At 39.1% G+C, this 27,773-nt stretch overlaps 1 protein-coding gene across 2 annotated transcripts in view; it reads right to left on the reverse strand.

Annotated features, from left to right (window-relative positions):
• The window catches only part of atrnl1a (attractin-like 1a), a 329,857-nt gene that overhangs the window by 201,479 nt on the left and 100,605 nt on the right, over positions 1 to 27,773 (reverse strand). For both annotated transcript variants that reach the window (XM_086258788.1, XM_086258787.1), the window contains one exon: positions 8,426 to 8,519. In XM_086258788.1, the coding sequence (XP_086114914.1) occupies positions 8,426 to 8,519 (94 nt within the window). The remainder of the gene's footprint in view (positions 1 to 8,425; positions 8,520 to 27,773) is intronic.

Raw genomic sequence — 27,773 nt, forward strand, 5'->3', positions numbered from 1 at the left:
TCTCGCCTCACAAAATAAAGTTGTGAGTGACTGGTCCTTTAATACTGAAAGCACTTTTGTCCTATTTTTTTGTATTTTCAATTCAAGCAGAACATTTCTGCAGCAAAGTGGAAAAAAATGGTCATGTATGTTTTTGAAAAAACACAAATGCAAACAGATTTTATGGTTTTGTGAGCGAGTTTGGATTAATTTTAATTAGCGGTGTTGTCATTCTGGGTGCAGTTCCGAGTTAGTTACGAACAGAAATCATGCAATTAAATTAGTCATTAATCTAATTGTTGATCAAAAAAAAAGGGGCACCTATAAAAATAGTATTTTCAAAACATATATTCTGTTGCTCTGGATCTTTTTGCAGCGCAGGAATATCGTCTTTTGGGACAAATTCAAGTGCGACCCCAATTATAGATAGGATGGCTTTGAAGTAGCTGTCTCTACTTGTAGGCTGCATTTGGTGATATGAGCTCAGATTTTTAACGTTGTTTCTTCTAAAAAGTTTGTCACCAGCAGCATATGCACAGAAACATCTCTTGTGGAGGACTTTCCTGCTTCATCTCCTCTATTCAAAACATGAATACTACTTTCATATATTTAAAAAAAAAGTTATATTATTACATTTGTAAAAAGGGGAAGGATTGTTGCTAATAATCTTGAATAAAAAAAATACACAGTCTCCAAAAGTTGATTTTGTTCTTCTGGACGTAGCGTTTTCAGTGGGAGAAACGCTTCGTCACTCATCCAAGTGACTTCTTCAGTCTCAGCTGACTGCAGGTTTCCCCAATCTTATAAACAATCTTATAAACATTACACACTTAGCAAATTTGCTGAAGCAGCAATCAATAATGATTTTTTTAAACATGCATATATACTGAATGTTGTAACTCTTACACGCAAGAAGTTGAAAGACTTGCAAGAGGGTTAGTTTATGGGCAGAGGACGTGTTTTTCTTTTTTTTTTTTTACTCTTCAAGGGACCATAAAGTCCTGGATGCAAAGCTCCCACAAAAAGGGGACAGACACTTAAGCTGCTTAAAACAACCGTAATGGGAACAAGATAGGGGCCACACGAGACTGGAGAGCCTCATCACTTAAAACAAATGGTGACTCAGCTACACAACACACACACACACAGCAAATGACAAGTGCTGAGCTGTGATCGCCGATCTTGTAAAACTCAGCAAAGGTAAATAAAATTAAGACGAAACATTTTAGCTCATATATATTATATATATTTTTTACTATAGAAAGATGTTTTTACTGCTGGGATTTCATGGGTTTAATTATGGCAGATTATTCACAGAATAAAACAAAACAAAACAAGACAAAAAAGACCACACATGGTATTAAACTTGGGCAGTGGTTCCCAAACTTTTTTTGCTAGGTCCCCCTTTGTTTTACAAGAAAAGTGCTAAACAATTAAGGAAATACAAGTAATCTGCAATAAATTACAGGTAGTAATAAAATAAACTACTAACTCTTTTATGCTACGTCCACACTTATAAGGGTATTTTTGAAAACGCAGCTGTTTCGTCCACACGTTAACGGCGTTTTGAATCACTGAAAATGGAGATTTTTTTAAAACTCCTTTTTTGGAGTTTTAAAAAAAACTATCAATACATTTTTCAAAAAAATGCCTCTGTGCAAAATGGGTTTAAAAACATAAAAAAACTGTGGGATACTGTTTGTCCAGGATTTGAACCAGGGGACAAATCGTGGCAGGATCAGCCTGATATTATTTGTATCCCGCTGTAACTTTACTGTATAAAGAGCTAACATCTCCAAAATGTCAGGAGTGGTTAGTCATTATGAGAAGTGTTTGTGAACTAAAAATCAAGAATGTGGGATTCTGTTTGTCCGTGATTTGAAGAGCCCAGGGGCCCGTTCTTCGTACCTCGCTTACTACATCCAAGATCAAATGACACATCCAAGATCAAATCATCGCGCTAACTCTGAGCTCGCTATTCCGGTTCTTCGAACACACCTGTTGTTGACGATTAGTATAGCTGGATGAAGTAATGTGAGATCACTGGGTGGCTTAACAGGGGCTATGCATCGATAGTAGAAACATTGATCGGCAACCCTTTGATTGGTCGGTGAAAATGTCGAAGGAGCGCGCTCGGTATTTTTCGGCAGCAGAGCAAGAACTCTTGATTGAGGGATTTCAGGAGTTTCAAAGTTTAATTAAAACGCAAGGGAACACTGCAAAGGCTGCAAAAGCAAGGAGAGAGGGCTGGCAGAAAGTTGCTGACAAATTAAACTCGTAAGTAATTTAATAATAATAATAATAATAATAATAATGGATTGGATCTATATAGCGCTTTTCAAGGCACCCAAAGTGCTTTACAATGCCACTATTCAGTCACTCTCACATTCATACACTGGTGGAGGCAGCTACAGTTGTAGCCACAGCTGCCCTGGGGCAGACTGACAGAAGCCAGGCTGCCATATCGCGCCATCGGCCCCTCTGGCCAACACCAGTAGGCGGTAGGGTAGATTTATTATATTACACTATATTATCCAATATTATATTACATTATATTACATTATATCCTCTTTCACATTAGAGCCACAACAGGACCCACTAGAACATGGGAACAAGTAAAAGTGAAATATAAGAATATTCTACAGAATGGTAATATTTATCACTTATATTGCTTTTCGTCTCTTGAAAAGAGACCCTGAAATAATCTGTTTGTTTGTTCATAACAGCAACCAAGAAAAGGGCAGAGCAAAAAAAGACAGGTGGTGGTCCTGCACCCCCTCGTCAACAAGTTGGTTAAGTGAATAATACCCTCACGGGAATATCGATATCTCTCTATGAGCACACTGTCGCGCTGAGCTAAAGGATCCTGTCTGTCCCGCAATATACGCGGAATTCTGAAAACTCTGTTAGGTTTTGTATTGTTGATTGTCATTTATGCTTAGAAATATCTACTTATATATGCTTAGAGTTTTATAATTAGTTTTAGATTGGTAGAGGTTTGATCCTTGATAGTCTGCAAACCTTGTGTGCATAGAGAGCACTCTGGGAGCATGGGAGAGGTCGTACCTTCTCTTATTGTTTTATGGTAGGATTAACGTAGCTATATCTGTCTTAGTCTAAGTGCCTTTTGGCACACACACACACACACACACACACACACACAGGCAAGGTACTCTTTGTTTGTATGTAGACGTCATATGTTAATGAACCTATGCATATTCATGTAACCTCAATAAAAGAGCAGTGTTACGGGAGAACGGACGAGAGCAACTGGGGTCAAGCGAAGGAACGGCGTCTGTCCGGTTCTCTCCCGTGCACGAGAAACATGAAGAACATTGCCTACTTCGTGTCTTGCTTGCTGTGTAATTATATTGTCTTCAACGTTCCAGCGAATAGGTTCAAGCTACAAACCTATCACTGTCCTTATCAATCTTGCACCTTCCGCAATGGGTGGTTTGCGTATACGGACAGGACATGGCTGCGACAGGCTTCCCAAATCCACCTTCGCTTTTATAGCCGTGGTCTCTCATCTTGATTACACGAAGTAATTTACTATTACTACTCTAAAATATGAATTACATCTGAAATAATCAAATACATGAAATAGAATGATTAATAGTACATTTCCCTTTTTTAGGAAATGACCTGTATGTATCTGTGTGAAATCAATAAAAGGATCAAGTACTGCATTATCTTTAGTTACATTGATAATATTTATTTATGGAAAAACAGTGGTAAAATATCGCTGTTGCTTTCGTATACATGAAGCGGACATACCTGCGTGGCCGCGATCTAATCCTGTTTACATAAAGTAAGCCTGCTCCCGAGCAGGTTTACGCTTACGGATCTGTTGCTATGACAGCAAGTCCCGGATGAGCTTCGGGGAACCGAACGATCCAAGATCACGCAAAATCGTCAACAATCAAATCCAGCTAACTTACTTAGCGAGGTACGAAGAACGGGCCCCAGCGCTGCTCCCGATGCAGGGAAAACTAATCCTGCAGGGGAGACCAACTTCGGCACTTGTGCAGGTGAAGCCAAAGGGCAGACATGCTTCACCATATTTTCTAGTCTTTGGCTTAGAATGAAGTTGGTTTGGTAACATATTCAGCGATGCTTCATCTCCTGCTTTGCATTTGTGTGGGCGCCCCGTGCTAGCAGTGTCCAAGTGTTTTGTTTTTCCCCCCCTTTCCACACCGCGCCCTCCCTGCAATGGCTCTGCGCCCCCCTAGGGGGCAGGCCCCACACTTTGGGAAGGTCTGAACTTGGGAATAGTAAAACATGCAAATAGGCTTTCAATGAAAGGAGCCCAGTAGAGAAGGCAAATTAAAGCCAAATCAAAATGATCAAAGAATCAAACAACACGACAAGAAAGAAGAAATTATGGACTGTTCAATAGACTGCACATTAAAAGTGCTGACACAGACAATGGTTTGATTTTTAAAAGGTTATATATAAATTTACATTAAAACTGTAACCAAAACCAAATACTTTACAGCATGAATATCATTTATTGTGGAAGTACATACTGCTTGAAAATTTTTAAATCAATACCAATTGATTCATTGAGATTTTCACATTGCTGGAGTTTATAAACAGTTTATTTTGTTCTTATACAAATTTGGTCATTTTATTGAAACTCTACTTCATTGAAATTCAAACAGGTGAATAATGAACCTGTTACTGAGCGACTCCCTCAACATGGTCCCTCCCACAGTTGTGTTGTTTTGAGGTTGTGTAGATATGCTCTGACAGAAATCGTAATCAGTATGACTATGACTGTGTAACAGGACTATGTAGTGCTATGACAACGCACAGTGAGTGTTAGTGTTGAAAATGGAAAGTCTCCATTTCCATGTCCGAGCTAACACTCTAAGCTAAATTTTCTAAGCTAACAATCTCATGCTCTTGATAAACTAGGTACTTGTTGCTATGTAGCTTTATCTGATTTAGAGTTCAAGTTATGGCTGATTACATATTCTTTTACACAAGTGTGCACAAATAATCATTAATCAAAGATTGCTGGAATTATCTAAAATGTACAACTAATGCATGCAACTTTTTAAAGTGAAGTTTAAAATTATTGTTATTTGGAATTTGAATCTATATTAATGTGTCAGTGAAGATCTTGTATTGGTGTGTGTCCTGACCTGATTATGTAAATGTTGGATGCAAAATTATTGCGAAGTAAATAAAGTGAAAAAAATATAAAAGACACTCTAATCCGAGACAAAGTGACAATATCTTCATGAGCACAGAGCTGTACAAATATACAGACACAAAAGACAAAAAAAAAAAAAAAGAGTCCCAACGTCTCTCTGATTCTCTGCATTTATGAATGCACTCTCTCACACAGACAAATATGCATCCACGCACCTGCTGCAACCCGAGGGTGCTCGCCATCCACCCCCGGGGGGAAATTGCTTGTTCATAATCAAAACAACAAACAAATGGCCCTCTGCTTGGCACACCATTTTGGAGTGACTCAACCAAAACACCCACCGCTGTGACGGAGACACATTTACAGAGAGTAAGAGAGAAAGAGAGATGCGGCGTCAGGGCAAATCAAAGGTGAAAGCGACAGCAGCACGGTGGCTTAGTGATGCACAAGTAAACACACACAAGTGAACCTTTTCTGCTTTCAGCCCTCTGTGGAGTTTCCAACAGAATAATGAAATATCCGTGTGCACTGAAAGGAAACGTTACACGGAAAAACAAGCACAAATGCCAAATGAGCAGGTGTACTTAGGACGTATGCCCGATTCCAATTCAGCGTTTATTTAGTCCGCTTAACTGCAGCTGAGTTTTGTTCCAAATGTGCCACGTTATTAACATGATAATCAGAGTGACCCACCACATATTTAATAGCTGTTTCTATTAATAGTGGTTGACTTGATGTAGCTGAGTGATGATCGGGGTTTCCCACAGAGTCTTAGCTTGGGCAGGTTGCACATGGAAATTTGGTGATTTATTTATTTTCTTTTGACTTTTTATTCCATCTGAGACAATAATGCCAATGACTTACTAGTGGATAAACCCCTCACTCTTATTTTCAAAGTTCACTCAATGCTAACCAGCTACTGTAGCTGTGATTTCTCCTGTTTAGACTTCCCTCCAACTAAATTAACACAAGTCATTTGGTCCTACTGTACTACCTGACAGCATAAGCAAACAGTTCCATATTTAAGCACCAGCGAAGCTAGAGTCAGAGTCTTGTCTGGGACCATTTTAAGCCTTATTTTCACTTGTTTACTTTTGTTTTTATTTATGATATAGAAATATTTGTGTTCACAAAGGCATAAACACTAGAGAGCTCCAGCTGAGATACTCTCATTAGATGAGGGATGGCAGCTACAGACACCTGACTGTCTGAGTAGCCAAAGCCCAGACAATGTGTAGTGAATATTTACTGAGTTCTTGATACAAAAACATGTCTTTTGTTTGTGCTGTAAAGATCCCCATCTGAAAATGGGAGCATATGTGGTGCTTTAACTTCCTTTTGGAGCATATACACTATAAACAGATGGATGCAGTTTACAGGTTTTAAAAGTGACGGGAACTCAAACATGACTCAAGCAAACGTCCTTTCTTCCTTTTTCATGCCATTGTTGAGCATTTTGTACATTTTAAAATTAAGAATCAGAAAGAAGAATTTTACAGGGAATGCTCATTGGCTAGCAACTTGTGATTGACAAAACACCACTTGTGACATCGAGTTTCACAACGTCACAATGGCAATGTTTAAAACACACATCTCCAAGCCTTTAAAGGGGACTTTGTAACACAGTAGATGATGCCAAAGTGGCTACATCCACCTTTTATACTGTCAGTGTTTTGAAGCAGCCACCCTCACAGACAGTTAAGGGACTGTTTTCAAGAGTTCAGCATTTGCTTCATTTTGTAACCCTGGTGCTGTTGTTTGAAATAGGAACACAAACCTCTTCACTGTTTATCAGAAAATATCAAAGTTTGTGTTGTAAAAAATGATCCTGGCCTTCAAAAGTATTATAAAATTTATTTAGCTCTGCAGGTCCATCAAAAACAACACAATTCAACAGAAACACGTTTGAAGACAAAATGCAGTTGGGAAATATTGGCAAAAATCTGTGTCTCTCTAGGTTAAGTTTCCAAGGTCACATGGGGAGGACTGTATATGAGTACAAAATGTTCTGCACGCTGACAGCAGGAAAACACTGATTAAAGTTGACAGAAAACATGTGGAGAGTCTCTGGTAGTGTGAGGGGGCAGGTGTTTTGCCCTCAGACAAAGTCATGTTCATGTCAGGAGCAGAGCTCGGGTTCAGGATTACTTAAAGGTCATGGAGAGGTTGGCAAAAGGCCGTCAGTGGTGAGGGTCAAAGTCTAAATCAGGGTCAAAATGTCACATGCAGTAGGTATGACTCAAGATGATCAGGACCCATGTGCTAGAGTTACTTTCTAGTTTTAACTGTTTGAAGGACCGAGACTGTTTAAGTACTGACACTAGATGCAAACATTAGTGTAAATGTCAAAAGAAATATGGAAGATAACACCAATAACTAATGTGACACCCTCTTCCTCCACACATAGCTGTAAGCTTCATGCATATAGTGAGGGAAGAAAAGGTAAAGGCAACAGCTACAAGAGCATGGAGGAGAAATAATGAGGAGGAAATATCATTATATAAACCATGTTTACCACCAATCATAAAAACGCATGTTGCAAATCATTTCTCTAGATGGTTATTTGTTCTGAAAATCAAAAACAATTGCCGCAGCTCTAATGAAATGAGTTAACATACTGATGTTTTGAGTGAAGTAATTGAAAAGACTGGGCAGAGAATCTATACCTGATTATTAAAATATATAACTGGTGGCAAATTATCAAACACACTCACTTAGATGACCTCAAATAATCTGAGGTATGCTATTATACTTTAAGAATAAGGGAAAGAAATCTGTCCCAGCCGGGGTTGTCTTGTCTCATCATGCTGCATGTTGTACATGGCAGACCACACAAACACCAGAGCACTCACCAGCTCTGCTTTCTACCCTCGCCTGCTAGATTTATTGATGCAGCAGTTTTCAGTCTGTCTCCGCGGCGCATTGGTCCGCCAAGCCATTTAGGATATTGTAGTGCTGCGGCGGTGCAGTCTGGCAGTCAAGGGAAAGCATGCATACACAACCCATGCACTCTTTAAACACTATTCTAGCTTTCCAATCACCCAAAATATCAAATCCTGAATCAACCTAATTTCGGCGTAATCCAAAACGTATGCAATAATCAGCAAATTTACAATCCTGAAATGGATTCGGTGTCACGATGAAGCGTCTTTGCACATTGAAACATCAATAAGTGTTCTCTCCAGTCCGCTTCTTGTTGTCAGTATACATATATCATATATTAAAGTATTAAAGTGACTGATTAAATAAGTTTTATTTTAGTTAGATCGGGGTTGGCACACTCACAGCTGACACTGGTCTCCCTTGACGCCCTTGGTGGTACAGAAGCACTTTCCTGTGTTGACGTGGCAAACGTTGGCATGGCTGTTACACTTGCATGCTGTAAAGACAAAAAGAGAAAGAGAAGAAGCAAAGATGTGTCAAGTTTGGTTTTTGAAAACTCTTGATATCAAAGAGACATAACAGAAAACCAGCAATTTCTTGATGACAACTTGTGGAAATAATGCTGAGGTGCCCTTCAAGCAAGACATTAATCTTCATCTACTGCAATGGACCTGCTCAGCACACAGCAATGAGACATGCATACTGTATATAAACACACTAATCCTCAAACATTGTCGTTCACAATGTTCCAGATGAGTAAATGTATGCAGACAAAGTGAGTTGTAGGAGGGATAGAGGCAGAAAGAAAACAGTGTGGGGAGGAAGCAAGAAGGCAGCTAAAATGGATAAGAAAGCAGAGAAATGGCAATGAAAAAATAAAACACAGGAAAGGACAAATCACTCATCTCTTTGGAAGAAAATCAAGGCATCTTGCAGCTCTGAATCATTCCCATCATTCCCAATCATAACAGTTGTTTAGTTTCTGATTGAACTGATATCTCTTGTTTAACTAATTTCTTTTGTTTCCCTCTTCTTGGACAAAAGTGAGCTTAAGCTAATGCATTCTTCAAAGAGAACGCTCACTCAAACACGACACATTTCCCAACAGTTGCAAAGAAAGTGTTTGGTCAGGATTGTATCCATGCAATGAGAGGGTCACTGTTAAAATTATCAGGACTTTTAAAGGACGCAGAATCTTCTTGTTCCCCATGTTGTTCAAAGTTAAAGAAAGAAATGTAAATGATGTCCTCATTCTGTGGGATGTTTAATCCTGTAATTCAAACTCTAGCAGAAGAGCAGAAATAAAATAATTTGTTCAACCAATTGTAGAATATTATTCTTTCAGCTTTTCAGCTCAACCTCTTTACACATTTTTACACAGAATGAAGACAGACATTTTTTTTCCATCTTGCAGTACATTACAGGAGATTTATTCACAGCAGAAGTATGAACACGAGGAAAGACTGCCTCAGCCAAGGACTCTTTCAATGTGCATTTCTTAGAAACCCATTAGCTTCTCAAAGTCATTATGGATAACTAAAATGTCTCAACCAACAAATATGAAAGTGTGTGTTACAAATGTAAGAAAAATAGTGTAATGTACCATTTGTGTTGACAGGTGTAGCACTGTCCATGTCAAAGTCAAATGTCCATATGAAGACCACTCCCGCTTCCTAATGCAAATTAAGTCATCTTGGGCATTGTTGCACTGCTTTCAGCGCTGCTGTTGTTATTTTTAGATCTTTTCCTAGAGGTCCTGTTCTGACCACTTGCGCATGCGCATCTGTGATTTCACCGCATGGTTTCAAACCTGCACAGAGAGCACATATCATCGTCTGTCACACTGACCTTCATGTCAAGGATCATCACTGAGAAACCAAGAGACCAAACTGCAGTCTACAGTGGATGTGACCACTGTTACTTGTGAAATTGACCTCTCCAGCCTTAGGTGCCACCTTTTTTGTACAGCTCACTCCCATTAACAATCAGGAATACTTAAGGCCAGAGAAAGGTGAGCTGTAGTGCCAGAGAGCCGTGTTGTGTTGCAGCTAGTGAGCTGTGTGTGTGGTGATTGATTGCTCCTGCTCTGTGGAGAGGAGTGTGTTTTGGTACTAACCCTTTTTGACTTATTTTCAGTTTATCAACCAACACCTGAGTTTTGGTGTTTTCTTTCTTTAAAAGGTGATAGCGGCTTGTCCGTCTCTTTTAGTTTAGTTACTAATAGAAACATTAATAAAACCTGTTAATTTAACCATTTTGCCTCCTTGTCTTTTTTCCAACCTGGACATCTTTTGTTACTTTCCCTAATCCCCTGGACCTTTTTAGGGGAACGTAGCACCCACTGTGGCCTGAAGCAAGTGTCTGGTTTGGCCCATTGAGTCTGAATCAAACTTGCAAAGTGCCAACCCTCACCCGCCTGCTTCCATGCCAAAGCAATCTCTGCACTGGTGATGCCATAATCCTATAATCGAATCATCTTTAAGGGACAGTCCCGGCACTTTCTGGACATTTTTGGGTGCCCCAAAGCCTTCTTCACAACAATTTAACCTCTCTCTTTACTTTAAAGTTCTCAATAATTCGGTAAATTGTCGATTTGAGTGCAGTGTTACTGGCAGCAACAGTCTTTCTGGACAAGGCCTTTTTATGCAAAGTTATGAAGTTTTCTTGCACATAACCATGGTGAACAGAGAAAAATAACAATGATTTCAACCACCACTCTCCTTTTAAAGGATCCTGTCTGCTATTCAGACTCAACCAACATGACAGAGTGATCTCCAGCCTTGTCCACTAGCACCTGTGTAAATGAGAGGATCCCTGAAATGATGCTAACAGGTGCTCATGTTGCAGTGCTGAACTGCAGTATAAATTGTTTTTGTTTGTTTGTTTCTTCTTGAGATTCTGGAGTTTACGCAAATTGGCATCACAAAAACTAAAGCAGCAAAACTGTGATAATCAAAACTTGGGTCATTCTCAAAACTTTTGGCAATGACAAGATGTAAAAAAAAATCCAACTTTAAAAGAGGATAGAGCCCTGTGGTAAGAGTGTGGATGGTAAAATTTGACTTTTGCCAGCTATCTGTTGCCTTTTTTTTGGTGAGTTTAATCTTTTTAATTACTTTCTTGTATAAAAGCATGATGTCGCCAGATAATTCACATGGAGCCAAGCCTGTAATTTAAACACTAAATCACTTCTGCATGCAGCTCCTAAAGGTAGTGACAAACAAGAACGTTCTCTGCACCCTTGTAGTTCAGTGTGTATGTGTGTGTGTTCACATTCACACACAGCCACTCGTTACTGTGTCCCACTCCAGCTGAATTGACTTTGTGCTTTGTTCTTATTCTTCCCGATTGGCTCAGAGACAGGGCCTGTAATAAAACCAGTGGTGAGCTCAGGTCAAGGTAAAGGCAAGACACTGATAATGAGAGGAAAGCAACCTCTTCTAGTCCTCCCTCTCCTCTTCTGCCTGGAAAGAGCGCTCGGTTCGATTGCTTATACGGAGCAAAAGCAAAGTAGCACACGTAAACATTGCTACAGCACAAAAACAAGGGGAGCTTAAATGTCAGAAGGCTGAGTTGAACTGACATTCTGTGACTTAAAAAAAAAAAAAGAAACAGATGCCAACTGGTGAGACAGAAACAATAACAAAATACAATTTCAATCTATTACTTTAAATTAAATTGACCGGTCAGAAAAATAGAAAACCTTTTCAGAGATGCACACTGAACTGCGCGGCTCTGGAAGATAACAGAATCTTGACAAGAAGTGGCTTTTAGACTTGAGATAATAGACAAATCACAGGTGTGTTAGCGCAGGCTCAGGTCACCCTGCTGTTCATACAATATTGATTTAGTTGGCAGCCAACAAAGGCGCACAAAGGGCACAGCCAGGAGAAACATGTATTCATCTAGTCGCACTGATTTTGCCAGTGGCTCTTAAAGAATAAGAACAGGGGACAGAGGGAGAAAAACAGACAGAAAAGTACTGTTTTGGTTTGGAGGCTGGTACTGAACACTGCAATCATCTGAGAGCTTCACACACAAGGTTCAACACAGAAGAAGCAGAAAAGCCCTCTCAGCCCCCGCTGTCTAACTGTAATCTCAAAGGCCTAATTAAAGGCTGAATTAAGACACTTGAACAGAGACATAGCGCAACCTCTTTGGCTGCCACTTGATGCTAGAATTAAGTTCAATTATTTAAGATCTCACAGTATAACAAAGTCAATTTTGCACCATTATTTCTTTCCTTTGATTAAACAAACATGAAACTACTGTAATCCCCTCAGCAGAAAAAGCCACCCTGCTTCCAACAGAGCAGGCACAGACAAATCCTCTGCTCTGCATGTTCTGATGAGTGCCGAGACTAGAATCTAGTCCAGCCGTTTGTCCACAAAACCGTATGCACGAACTCAAATTTCAGCTGAGGTACTGCTCAGTGAGACAAATTAAATACAATTTAAATTCTAATGAGTGTGGTTTCGAGTAAAATGTGAGCACAAAATAAAAATAAGTTTGTTCCATTTGACAATTGCACAGCATTTCCAGCTCATGATTGTACATCCTACTTTCCTACTTCCGACTAGGGCAAGAAGGCCTGTTTTGGAGCGAATAAATGTGTTAAACATCCAAAAGTACTCTGGAATCAGTGGCTGTATCCTGCAGTTTTAGCACTATTTTGATTTCTCTTAACACATTACTGACAAATATTCAATAATTAGTTGGTAGAACTTTTTTTTCCAAAAGAAAACCCCACACCATGTGAAAGCAAGTTACATTTGACATCATCTTCATATTAAATCCTTAGTCTTCACAAACCTTTTTCTTGGCCCAAAACAATGTAAGAGTCCATTTACTTGATCATGTAGTTTGATATTGATTAGTTTAACTGTTGTGATCAGATTCATTGCCTTTAGGTTTTGTGCTACTTTTGCTTTTAAGTCTGCAAAATTTAGAGGTTCCACTTCTGATTACTTTGTTAAAAATGATTGGACTGCTATCCTGAAAAGATATCATGGTTCCAATGAACGCATGCAGATTTTTTTCTTAAATCAAAGACGAATCATGACAGCGGCAAAATCAAAAAGATCCTGGATTCAAATCCAAAAGGGGTTGAGGTTACATATTCACCACATCCCTGCATAGGTTCTATTTGTTTGTACCCTAGCTCCCTCCCCTGGTCCAAGGGTATGCATCTCAGGATAATGGGTAAATTGACTGTAGGCATGAATTTCTCTGCGTTAATAAACTGATCTGGGATGACCCCTGAGAAGAAAATGGATGGGTGGTATAAGAGCAATCACTTCACAGCATATGGGCCACTCTAGGACAGGTGGCCTTTCAGTGTAAAAACATGTAAAAAATTCATTTACAAATGTGCATTAATCAGTTTTCACCTCATGTTCTCAATAAAATTATTTAAGTTTCACAGCCACGAAACACTGAAAGTAATTCAATGAAGTCTACCTAACATTTCTCAGTACAGCACATAGCTAATCTATTTGATAATGCAGTTCAAAGTAATGTGGCTAGTACTGATTTACGTGTGATGGGGTCTTGAGTTTCTCTTTGCAGAATTTCAGTCATCTGAGAATCAAACTGTTGAGTAAAAACAGCCTGTTTTAGTTTAAGCGTTGTGTTCAATAAATTGCATGCTGAAAAAAATGTTTAGTCTCCCATTTCTTCTTGTTGCATGTTGAAGCTCTACTTGGAACCTTGTTAAGATCCAACCATGCAAAATAGGATTTTTCGCGATTTTTCAAGTGGTCTTAAACTTTTGATTGGGACTACATATGTAATACATTACTTTTCCAACCCTAGCCACAGCTCAACTGGAAATGGCAACTGAAGAAAAAAAAGAATAAAGAAATGCAGTTCCTGACATTACCCTTTTATCCTCATTCTACAGTTAGCTGACTTCAGAAGGGATGAGGAAATTGTTAGGGAAGTCGGTAACTTTTGAAAAGTTGAGTCTGCAACTTTTGTAAAGTGCAAACTGTGCCCAGGCCTGGTATACTGTAGGTGCTGCTAATATGACTTTGCAAATATCTGCATTGACAGCATGCCAGCACAAAGTTAGCAGTGACAAATCCAGAGTGGTTTTAAAGCTGAGTGCATATTGATCCCAGCCAAGCAGCCAGAGCCTGATCTTAGACCATTAACAAAAGGAGTAGTGACAATGCCTCTCAGACCAGCTTATTATTGCAAAAGTAACTTATTGAGTACTGTAAGAAATTGCTTTCCACACAGAGTAATTCAGTGATGTAGTGCAAAATATATGACTGAAAAACAACTGATTATGACAGAACATACGTTGCATTTTACCTAACATCCATATATTTAATAGCTACTGTATAAACCCAGATATCCCCCAACACACACATTTGGCACACCCCAGTGTAACAAGTGTTATTAGTCAGAATTCACTAATACTACTAAAAACTACTGATTCAACCAAAATTATCTTTACTTTAAGAAATACACTACTATATTTTTCACTTGCTGACAAATATACTCATGGAAAAATGTAATTACCGTAGTAGCATGAGCTGGATTATACAGTGAAGCAAACATCAGCAACAAAGGAAATTTGTACACAATCTGACTCTGACAGCTAATAGATTCTCTAGAATTCCTCCTTAACAAACTGAAACACTGTGAAAGTTTAAACCTAATTAGCCCACCATATGAAATGACTAAATACAGCAACCTGGCAGATATAACACAGGTATGTTTTCCCTCTTATGGACCCGCAGTTCCCTCCTGTATCAAAATGAGTTTTCAACCAGTAAGCTGTTAATAAAATTCATCATGCAAATAAGATCGAACATTACTTGAAACTTGTTTCAGTCTTTCTAATGTGGCAATAAGATCTGTTTAACCAGCATTCTTTTATCATACTTTTCAGATAATAAAGTACAATCCACGTTTGTCCTGCACAGACATCATGATGACGACCAGACGACCTGACCAAGGATGCAAAAATTTCCCCATTGTGGGATCAATAAAGTCTTATCTTATCTTATCTTATATTAGTCTTCTAAATGTCTACTTATGATTCAGTGCGTGCTAAATGCACAGGATATTACTCTCTATTGAAAGATGATATGGAAGCTAACTCTACCACTTAAATATAGCTATAGTTCTCTTTAGGTTAGGAGTTCTCAGAATTCACTATTCAATAAACCATTTCATTAAGACAGACTCTTTCAGTAAAAATGGAAAATATTTTTTGAATCTTTTTAATACAGATATATTGTCACTAAAAGTAAAATAAGTACTTAAGTCATCCGGTCCATCCACATAATATGACGTATTCAAGTGCCAAGAGTAGGGGGAGAAAATGAATAAATAAATGAATGAATGAAATGGATGGAGGAGAAAGCACATCAGGCAAATGCTGACAACACAAAAATAAGCAATGGGGAAAAAAGAAACCTGATCTCTTAGCAAAAAATTTGATATAAATCATATTTCCCATGACTTCTGTGAGCCCCTGAAGAGAGTACAATTTCTCACTCCACTGCCTCCGCATGTACGCACACAATAAAAAGCCAGACTGTTGCCAGTATGTGTTTGAATGTGTGTTTAGGTGAGAAGGTGGCCGAGTATGTTCGTCAGTCAGAAAACCTGACTCATAAATGAACCTTTTACGTTACTTTGGTCTGCTCTGTCTTATTCCCGATAGGGTTGCAGGTACAAAACTCAATGCAACTTCATTTCTGCAGAAAAAGGTTAAAAAAATAAATAAATGATTTTTGTGCAGTTGGACTTCCAAACCAGCAGAATGTTATTTCTGCTAAATATTAAGGAGCTTAAACAAGACACATTACCATTCTTGTGTTTTGTCGTTTTGGTCGGTGTTTCTTTGTTTTTTTAAAGCTGAATTTTGATAGCTATACAAACACTGGCTGTAAAACTGCTCAGCACTTGCTATGTTAGGTCATGACACTTGTCATTCTCCAATTCAATCACCAGTTGCACCAGTGCTGCATGTTGCTGTTGTACTGTTCACTTGGTTATGTGATGTGATGATTAGATGATAAGGTTAGAAAAAGGTTAGACAAAAAAAGACACTACCCTTTAATTTCAACTTTTCAGTTCTTCAGAATAAAAGCACATGTTTACATGTAGCAAAGTAAAATAATAATGATAACAATATCAACAACAATATTATCAAGAAGAAAAACAAAATGAAACAGGTATCACACCAAAAACTAATGCGACCATTACAGGCATTATTCTGAATGATCTCCAATATAGACATGAGATATTAAATTCATTCGCACACTATGCTGAAAACCATGCACTCACACCTGAAACACTTTCACATAAACTAGTGAAACCTTTTACACGTGTTATCAAAAAGCTTCCTCACATACTAATCAAATGTGTTCATTTATATATCTGGACATTTCACACAGACAAGTGAAATTCATTCACATACATACTGAAAATCATGCAGACACAAATGAAATGCTTTTACCTCTACAGTTGAAAAGCTCTTTAGAAAATCTGATGAATGCTTTTACGAAGACTTGGAAAATATTTCATGCACACTTGAAGGCAAAAGAATTTGATCTAAAATGTAAAGTAACTGAAAAAATAGATTGCATTTTAAAACATGGGGAAGTGCATCTCAAACTAATGTGTGCTACTTTTGTTCATGTTTGTGCTTTTTGCTCCTGCCACTGAACTAATAAACGACAAAAGATTGTCACTCCCATTTTGTTCAAGCCATTAGCCTTCTACCTATGAATCGCATCACCAACATCAGGCAATGCACTTTGGGGTTTTTGAGGAATGCATGCAAACTCACCTGCATTGGTTGATTGCCTAGAGAACTAGAGCCAAATGTGGTACCATGTCCTGCTTTAACACCACACAAAAAATTGCCCCACAACCTAACAGCAATCCTTAACAACACTGATCTCGGCTAAAGCCGTCAGAAGCCTGTCCAAAAACAATAACTATTAGCCAGCTACCTTTAGCATGGCTCATCCTGGCAGCGTAGCAACATGCCGATGCCAGCTGCAGCTTCAGTCCAAACACACTGTATCACATTATCTACATCAGGAGTGATTCAGCACATGTGCAGGATGCACAAGGAGAAAAAGGTCAGATATAATTTGCTACATCACTTATTGAATTTTATACATTGGTGTGAAAAAGTGTTTGCCCCTTTCCTAATTACCTATTTTTTTAGTATGTTTGTCACACTTAAACGTTTCAGATCATCAATCGTTGTGTGTCTGGCGACACTCTCGATGGAGGACATTGAACGACATCTACCAATTCGAAACCACAATAACAGAGTTCTGGCTGATTGGAGCTGGTTCAGACCATCTTCATCTCATGCCCCCCCCTCCCCCGGCGCCAACTGGATGCTCAAGGCAAAAGCTGACGGGAATAACAAAATTCTCCCTTAGATAATAGGACTGTGTTGTGACATTCTTCCCCTCATTCAAGGCCACCTGCGTCAACCGAAGACTGTTGACTTTTGCTTAACCGGGTGAAGGGACACTTTCTCTCAGTTGAACACGGGACACACACACACACACACACACACACATACGCATGTACACGGACACATACCTACACTCCAGCCCCCACCCCCTCGAAATGACTTCGAAGCTTATGTCTTCTACGCTGTGAGATGTGATGATTTATGTGCTGAGGTGGGTTTTTTCTGTTCTCAAACTGATCTCCCTGTTGGAGCTCAGTCTGGGGGAGTTCTTTCTTTCTCCTCGTGTTTCCTCATGTTGTGCATTTTCTATGGTTTCGGTTTTGGTCGCTGCTCGTCTGGTCGACCGGCCAGTGCTACCCTAGCCTGACCTGTCTCCCCAATGTGATGTTTGTGTATTGTATGTATGGTTGGCAAGGTATCATGTATCTTAATTGCCCCTTGGGGATAAATAAAGTTTTGTGGACTTTGATCAAATAAATCTAAATATTAGAGACAGATAATACAAGTAAACAAAAAATGCAGTTTCTAAATAAAGGTGGTTATTATTAAGGGGGGGGATCCAAACCTACATGGCCCTGTGTGGAAAAAGTGATTGCTCCCCATTATAATATGTATTAAATGTGGTGTATTACATCTTTAGAAAGCTGAGTTTGATTTCTCTAGCCACACCCCAGCCTGATTACTGCCACACCTGCTCTCAATCAAGAAACTTAAATAGGACCATCCTGACAAAGTGGAATAGACCAAACGATCCCCAAAAGCCAGCCATCAAGCTGTGATCCAATGAAATTCAGGAACAAATGAGAGGACAAGTAATTGAGATCTCTTAGTCTGGAAATGTTTATAATGCCATTTCTAAAGCTGTGGGATTCCAGCGAACCACAGTGACCATTATGCACAAATGGCAACCAACCAAAATTACCCCAAAAGTGCAGCAAAAACACCCAATGAACTCCAAGCCTAACTTGCCTCAGTTAAGGTCAGTATTCATAACTCCAACATAACAAAGAGACAAAAATGGCCTGCATGGAGTTCCAAGAAAATCACTGCTGAGCAAAAGAAATAAAGGCTCATCTCAGTTTTTCAGAAATCACTTTTCACACAGGGTCATGCACATTTGGATTTCTTTCCCCTTAAAAATAAACGCATTTACTTAGAAACTACATTTTGGTTTCCATTTAAAAAAAAAAGGAAAATCAGGAAGAGGGTAAACACTTTTTCCACTGTAAGTCTAAGCTAATAACAGCATATATTTCAATTAGGTATTTAGAGCTGAAAAAATTCAGTACAGCTAAATGCAACATTATAAATGAGGCATTGTAAATAACAGCTCTTCATAATAATTTTTCCCCCTTTTTCTTCATTCGTTTCCATTCTATAATGAACCACAGTGATCACTGCCAATAGTAACTTACTCATTCATATGCATGCTACTTCTACTTATATTAAAATATGTTTTAAAGCTTTTATTTTGTTAATGTGCAGTTTTAGGTTATTTATATTAAACAAAAAATCACCACTAAAATATGCCATTGCTAGATTATAATATAATAAGCTATCCAACTGCAACATTGGGGGCATCAATCAATAAAAAAAAGAACATTAAATGTATACCAGTACAGATTTGACGTGTGCTGCTCTGCATAAAGATCACGTTAACTACATTTAAAATCAATCCTGATACAAATACTTTTTTGTACTCAGAGAGTACACTGCAGGGTTGTTTTATGTATTGTATTTATAAAGCACCAAATCATAACAGCAGTCAGCTCAAAGCTCTTTAAATTGTAAGGTAGAGATCATACAATGATAGCCCAACAGTAAATAAAAAATCTCTTTCCATAACACCAACTAAACAATTCTTTGCAATTCAGCAATGTAGGCACACGATGTGTGGAATCATCAGCTGCAGGAGAAGTGAAGCACACATACTGTAGCTGCAGCGCTATGTTTGTCATCTACAAATAGATAAATAGATAAATAAAAAGAGATCCATATTCAGGTGTTTATTCCTTATAATAAGCAGCCATCTAAATAAAGTCTATGCAGATTTGGCAAACTTGGAAATAGTTTCCTAAATAAGATGGTTATTAAAAGATCACTTTGGTCAATTCTTAACTACATATTGATTCAGATTCAGTTCCTCATGCTGGCCAATTCAGAAAGAGTTGCTATGATTTAATTAGAGGTCACACATATGGTCAGCAGCGCCTTTATTTCCAGTGGATTTCCTGAATATGAAACGCATTCAGGAATGCGTGTTGATTGACCATATGTGTTGATTGGCCTGCAGACCAGAATATAGACATCATATAGTGGATGATTATAATGTATGTGTATATATAAGTGCTTATAGTGCTGCCCAAGTAGTACAGATGTGCAAGTGCACATCTGTTTTAGCCTGACACGCTGCTGTCACTTAATATTACTCACATATAAAAGCGATGGCTTTCACACTTGCAGTAAGCTGTTAATTAACCGACTCTCAGTTCTATCTAAGGATGTTATTTTTCACTTTCTTCTTTGTAATATGTGAAGTATCAACTCTTTCTCCAAATGCAGATTTATCTGGTGTTTTGATGATTTCAAGTCACTCACCTAACAAACGTTACTGTTTGGCGATTCTGCAAAACATCGGCGTACTTTGTCAAATTATATTTTTCATTGTCAAGAAGAAAAAAAAACTAAGCTAAGCAATTAAATTAAAGATACATGAAAGGTGACATAAATGAACTGAAATTAATTTATCTCTTTTATAATTACTTTAAGTCTAGTTTTAAATATAGGCTAGTAGCTACACACACTCACAAAACACTACCTCCACTGAACATAAACCTGCTTACTGATCCTATACAGAATATTCTACCAACAGAAATAAAGTAATTTTTTATACCTCATTCTTTTCTGTTATGCATGTTTCAACTGACAGATGGAGCAAAATCAGGGAGGACTGCAGTGGGATCACAGCGATTGTGAATGTGTGGCACTGGTATTAAATATTTCATTATTTGGTGAATTGAATAGTGTTTTGTCTTAAAAGCCAAAAAATCATCTCTCTTTCCCAAATATGGTAAATATAAAAGTCAAAAACACAAAATATTATTTAAAATCCCTCAAATACCACCAACCCCCCAGGGCCTGGTCAGCATCTAAGCACTGTAAAAACCTAAGGCAGGCCCAGAGATTCAGGAGACACTGTTCAACATTGTACAAATCCAAACTGATGCATTTAAAAAATATACATGAACAGGACAAATGATGCTGCAGAAGCTTATCGGGGTTCAACCTCAAAGACTCCTCACCTGCAAGACCCTCAGTACCTCACTGACCCCCTACATTCTATACTATTACATTTCTCTGCATGGTCTCCACTTAATTTTAAAAACCTGTAATGCTGTTTTAGTCAACCATGCATGGTCAGTGGCCCCAGTTAGGAGTATGCACACCATTTTTACCTTGCAAAGCAAAAATCACATTTACCCTAAAATATTATTTTTGTGTGAACTGTTGTGGTTGCATTTGTAAGAAAAAAGTTGTCAAAGGTAAAGGATACATTATTTTAGTATATTCAGCACAACGTCTTGTCTTCCATGATAGCACATGAACTAATTTATTAAATGCATGCCGGTTAATCTCTCTTTGAGCTGAATGCCATAAATGAGTCTCAAAGAAAGCGGCTTATTCTAGATGAGACATGAGTCACAGCTGCAGAAAGACTTCAAAAACACTATTTCCACTGACTGGAGATCAAAAAGGATTCAAAAGCCGTTTAAAATCATATTTACAGAAGTGTTTGTACGTGTGTGGTTTTGTGTGTGGGTCTGCTTGTGTGTTTTGGGTTTGTCTATGTGTTTTTGTGTTGACCAGTCACATGCCAGGAATAGAGCTGCCAGGGGGAAGATGACTGGATACCGCTACGAATGCTGGGTAGTTTGCAATTCTGCCACAGGGATCCACAGGTACATAAACACACACAAGCATATTTAAAGGCAAAAAAAAATGTTTAAAAAAATGCACAAACACACATAAACACACGCACTCACAAAGACATACTCGAGACAGCAGGTGAGAGTGAATTTGGCAGCATTTCCACAGAGAAGAGTGAATGGAGCGACTCTGCAGTCAGCATCCCTCCTCTGCTATTCCACTGCTGTTGAAGCTGAACAGCAGCCGGCTCTGTCTGATCCTTCTCACACACACACACACACACACACACACACACACACCCCTGCTGTCCTATCTGTCCCATTCTGTGGTTGATGCTACTGGGTTGCCAGTTTCTTGCAGAGACAGCACTCATCTCTATAGCTCCAGCACTGAACACAAATTTACAAAGAGCTCCTGCAGTCACACCCCGCTTAGAGACTGTACATCAAAACCTCAAACTAGGGACAGACTGAAACAGAGAAAGGGAAAACAAAAAGGCATCAGTTGGAACATAAGATGCCACCTTTACCAAATAATCATCAGTAATGTTCATATTTAAACATTAAATACAAAAAAACAAACTTAACTCGCTCATAGAGCAGCAATGCCTTACAGTCATCCAACTGATTTCTTTTTTGTGGGCATTTTCCTGTGATATTGGAGGTTGACTTCAAAATTCAATAAAAACACAGTTTATGTGTCTATGACCAACAAAGGGATTCAACTCATGAGTCACGCCTGATCCAAAACTCCTTCTACTTAAGCCAGAAATAGACAAATAGTAGCTCAGAGACTGAGGGTGAGGACACCATCCAAAACATCCACTAAACTCCATCCTGAAGAGGTTTTAAAGCGTTTCAACAAACTTTGAATTACTTCCACTGTGCTGCTGTCTTGGGTCACTTGTCTGCAAGAGGCTGCTCATCAGGGAAACGTAAATATAGGCCATTTAAAACATCTGAACCAATGAGCAGCGCATCTGTAGCGCATAATGTTACAGATATTAATGTCTCTCCAAAAGGAAAACTAAATAACCAGATAAGGTGTTCATCTCTGGATGTTTAGCTCTTTTTTGTTATACTTAACTCCCTGTACAGTTGTTGGCAAAAGAAAAAAATAGCTACTGTACAGAGACCACAAACATGTTTTGGTTTTGTTTTTTTATCTATGACTTTAACATGAGAATCTAAGGGGATTCACCCACTTTTGGAGCCAACCTAAGTGGTCATCGAAGGACTTTCATGTTGGTTTCTAGTTCTCAGCCTCTTTGGGTTTTTTCACAAGTAAACCATCAATCGACTGTCTGGAGTCAACTGGAAAATAAGTGCTGCCGTGTTGACAAGATGTGTGATGAGAAAAAAACTAAAACAAAACTAAAACTCCTGACTGAAAAAAATTCTCCACAACTAAGTCCTCCTTTCTCTTTCTGTCAGTTAATTCATAGCAGATTGCCTATTCTTGTAAGCTTCTGCAGATTTATTAATCTCGTCAGGCTTGAACACTAAAGGACACTGAAGAAGTTCTTTGTATCACACAAGAAACAAGTACTGACCTGAGCTGAACCTGTAAGAAATGATGAAACCATACAGATAAGTGACAAAACATCCCCAAGCCCCAGTAGCTACCTTTGAAATGTGAAGCGTTTCTGTGTATCAGACATTCACCGCGACTCCGAGACAGCCAGAGAGAGCAAGTGAGGTGGTGCAGAGAAAGATGGAGTATCAGAGTGCAATGGAGACAGGGAGCTACTGATGTGAATCATGCAAAATTTATGGAAGCAATAAAACTGTTCAACAGGAGGTGCCGATGGCAGAGGAGCATTATATGCTGAAGCACTGGGTAGCAAAGGATAACAAGCTCAAGAAGACATAATACATGCTCAAGTCTTGCCTGGAAGACAATTGAGAGGGCAGCACAGAAGGTCCGTGGTCTGTTTGCTATTTATGACTTTTCACCGAGGCTGAGCAATACCCAAAAAATATATTTAGAAATATTTTAAAAGAAATACATAATTTGAATACAAGAAATGAGATGAGTATGAGGAACTTGGTTGAGGGAAAGAGCCACATATGTGCCACAGCATTCCGATTATTCTAAAAGCCTTATTTATTCTGAATTGGTAAATAATGAGGATATGCAGCTATATTCATACCATACAAAGCAAACAGAGGCCAAGAAATTGCATTCCCCCAAAAATCAGGAAACAGAATGAATCACATGTTAGCTGGGCGTCTACTCTCACCACAAAATAAATGAAAGTCAACAGTCAATTATGTTGACAAATCTTTTGTTTTTTTGTCTTCTTAGTTTGAGTGTGTTAAAGAATTGCACTTTTAAAGATTTGTGTTATTTATTGTTAAAGCACAACAGATATTTATAAGAAGTACACAAGATATACCAGTAACTGATTAACCAGACTGTCTTCATTGTTTGACTCATCAACTTTATCCCTCTGTAGTTACAGCTCTGCACTTCGCCCTTATTCTTGAAAATTGGCACCTTCTTCTCCAATCCTTAGGCATCGTCTCACTTTTGAACAATCTGGTTAAAAACTCCACTGCGCTCTCTTCTTGACAACTCCATACCTTCACAGTTATGTCACCTTTACCAGCTGCCTTTCTACTCTTCATAGCTGCCCCCACTTCCTCCTTACCAATTGATTGCATTTTCTGATTCACTAACTGTCCTTCTTCCATCCTATTTTCTCTTCTTTTCTTCATTAATCAGCTCCTCAAAGCACTATTTCCTACTTCTCAAGGACTCTTTTCATCAATTATCCTAACTTGTTACACATACCTTCTGTCTTAATTTTTCTACCTAACCAATTGTAACGGGAATGACAGACCCGACCACATCGTTCCCACTTTACACCCTTTATTTTGGTTGCTTTTGCCTTGAAACACGGCCGCAGCTTTTCAGCTGTGTCCTACACACAACAACCACCTCCAGGTCCGGGCACACTCTTTTGAACAGGGGAGGCGTAATGAGCTGATGCCACTCCAAGCCACACCAATTAATACAGGTCCCTTCCTTTTTCCTTAGTGTCCAGCCTCACATACAACTCACTATAAGGCTTTCCCTCTGCTATACACTTAACTTACCAGTACCCCTGTCTACTTTGAATACTTTCTTGTGCTTCCTCATTCCACCACCATCCTCCAAAGTGTCATCTCTCTCCAGATGACACTTCAAATGTGTCTCTCAGTTTCCATCAATACTTCAGCAGTACATTCCCATCATCTGTAACCATTCCTTACCACCCAGAGCCTGTCTCAACTCCTTCCTGAACTCTGTGCAACATTCTTCCTTTTTCAACTTCCACCATTTAATCCTTGCCACTGCCTTCCTCTTTCTCTGTCACCAGTCCCAGGAGACACACTCCACCACTTCATCCAAATTACTGAAGATTTATGCTTCAGCTGGAAATTTACAAACCCTCTGAACACTATACCATAACCTGAAGTGCACCTCTCTAGAAATGTAACTACACTATTATGACTGGCCTGTAAGCACCATCAACTACTCCTGTGCACTTCCAGCTACTTTTTGCAGATCCTTTCACTGGAGTTTTAAAATTTTTTTAGTGATAGAATAACAATCATTGTCTCAATATAAGGAATAAATTCCCAGAAAGAGATGACTGAAACTAGAATGGACATGAGGGATGTACAAAGAAGTGAAAATTCTAGACAGACACATCACAACAGAGAGATGGGACCCAGCGGGGATAAAAGAGGGTGGCATCTTATTTGTTTCTATTGGATGACACCTAATGTAAAACACAGGCACACAACCACACAGTAATTAACACATAATGCACACAAACAAGCATAAATGCTGGAAACATAAGTCGACCACATAGATTACACTGTATGCTCTACAAAGACTCTGCAGAAATCTAAACCAGGCCTTAATCAAGACTACTTCTTCTAGATGACATCCAACCTGTGGGGCATACACACGAATAACACTGAACATCACCGCAGGGCTCGCGGTAGGGCTGGGCGATATGACCCAAAATTCATATCTCGACATTTTTTAGCTGGATGGCGATATAAGATATATATCTCGATTTTTTTTTTTAAGCCATAAAGTAAGAACAAAAAGAGAGTTCTTAGTCAAAGCTGTGTCCCAGATGTCACACAGGCACTTTTATTAACATACAGCACAGATGTACATGAAAAATTACTCAAAATTAAATTATGAGCATTCATTAAATAATAATGCTCCATAAATAAAAGAAAACAAGGTTGTTTTTGTGCTAAACAAAGAGCTCACAATTGTGCAGTCAAAATGTAAACTAAAAGACGCTGAGCGTAATAACAAAGACAGACAGATTTCACAGCTGCTCTGTTCCCAAGTTTTACTGTGTGACTGATAGCCTGGAGTTTGAAATCCGCTTCATAACCACGTCTCTTACAGGTGCCATTTATGGTCCTTATACACACACAATACGGTAATATTACGTTGATGCACAGTACATATCACTCCGCGAAGCTCCTCGGTAGCCGTAATGCGCCGACAATCTATCAAGCGGTGCAGCTCCGTAGCTTACCAAAGTCGTACTCAAACATTTTTGACAGATTGCTGAGCGCCGTGTACCACATAAAATCAGTTCGCGGCCATCAAGCACAACCAGAATTCATACATAAGGCGCGCTATCAACTTTTGAGAGAATGAAAGGATTTTAGGGTTAGCGCTGTTAGCTCGTTAGCATGTTTAGCTCGTTAGCACGTTGACGCCGTCCAGCCCCACGCATGGGGCGATGCGCAGTAACTCGTTAACGGAGATTTGCCGTGTCCGTCTTGTCGCTGCCTGCATGTGAAGCGATGGGGGAGGAGGGGGAGTTGTCTTCAGTGAAGGGGAGGCGGAGTAACGTTGCGTAGAGACAAAAGTGGACGAAAGAGAGGCAAACTTGCGGCTCCACAACTATAATTATAACGTAACATAGACTATATCGATATAAAGGATATTGTCACATCTTATATCTCGTATAAAAATATATCGATATGTTTTAAAAACTCGATATATCGCCCAGCTCTAGCTCGCGGTGATGAATCGCTAGCCTGACGTCCCGGGGCTAGCGACATCTCCGGTCGGGCGACCAAAATCTATCTCAGCCCTGCCCGTCGGGCGATTTTGCGAGCCCTGCACCCCTTTGACTTCCAGCTCTAGACACACTATTCACCTTCACAACACTATTCGCACACTTTTCCTTAATGATTTTCCTGTAGAACAGCTTGAATCAACCTTTAATACTCCTGGCTTTACTTCCTTGCCACCCGGTCTCCTGCACACTTACTTCCTATGTGTTTTCCATCATATCAGTAAACTATCTCCCTTTACTTGTGACCCTACTTTTAAATTTGCTACTCACCTCCACAGTCCAGCCTGTCGTTACACTCCTTTCCCCCCTCCTCTTACTTTCTCCTCAGCAAAAAGTAGCACAGTTTCCAGCAATGACTTGTTGCACCAGGGGCAATCACCCCAACCAATCTGATATGTGAATGTCTTTCTTGATAATCTCCATGTCTTATTTGGCAAAGATGCAAAAAGATTTTACACCGGCTGTCCTTCCTGTCACAACCCTCCTCATTTATCCAGGTGTGGGACAAGCACTTGAAGTAATAATGTTGTTGGACCCTGTGAAATAATGCTCAAAGTCTGCACTTCAATGACAGTTCATTATTTAACATCCAGTGTGGCGGATGGGAAAAAAATACAGGGAAAACTACAAAAATGTTGTCATTATACAAATGTGTGGACCTGATTGTAATGCGTCAGCCTGTCTCCTAATGGAAGCTGCTGGAGACTGCCACCACCAAAGGATATCAGCATGTACAGACCAGGGAAAAAAAAAAAAAAAAGAGGCCGCAGTGGTAACTGGACACCTTCATGGCAGCAACAAAGCCAACCACAAATTAACATCTTTGTTGACAAAGACCCCCAATTCATAATTTTAGAACAAAGAGAGCGTCAGGTAATATTTAACAATCCTTTTGTATGTTCACCTACACACAGCCTTTGTAACACCTACACAAAGATGTGTAAATGCACCGTAACTCAGTCCTTATGGTCAAGCGCTGTTTGGTGGCTAAATGGCCCACATGAGGCCACTGAACAGGCTGGAGGTCAGGCATTGTGTAGATCGTGGTACAAGAGTACAACTCAGGTTGTAATACTCCCAGGTGTGGATGTTTTCCTCTAGAAAGCAAGTAAACACTCCAGGGCAAACCCAACTATGACAAATTTATTATAAAATGTTTTAAGAATCACCAGTCTGTCTCTCTGCTGTAAAAAAAAATATCAACAGAACAAAAACAGCCAGAATGTGTATAAAACATGCATGCTTCCTGTCACACT

Source organism: Aulonocara sp. 'chitande type north' Nkhata Bay, linkage group LG13 (assembly GCF_057382095.1).
Source record: "Aulonocara sp. 'chitande type north' Nkhata Bay isolate Kocher_YH1m ecotype deep benthic linkage group LG13, A_spYH_male_GT1.1, whole genome shotgun sequence".
Classification (NCBI taxonomy): domain Eukaryota; kingdom Metazoa; phylum Chordata; class Actinopteri; order Cichliformes; family Cichlidae; genus Aulonocara; species Aulonocara sp. 'chitande type north' Nkhata Bay.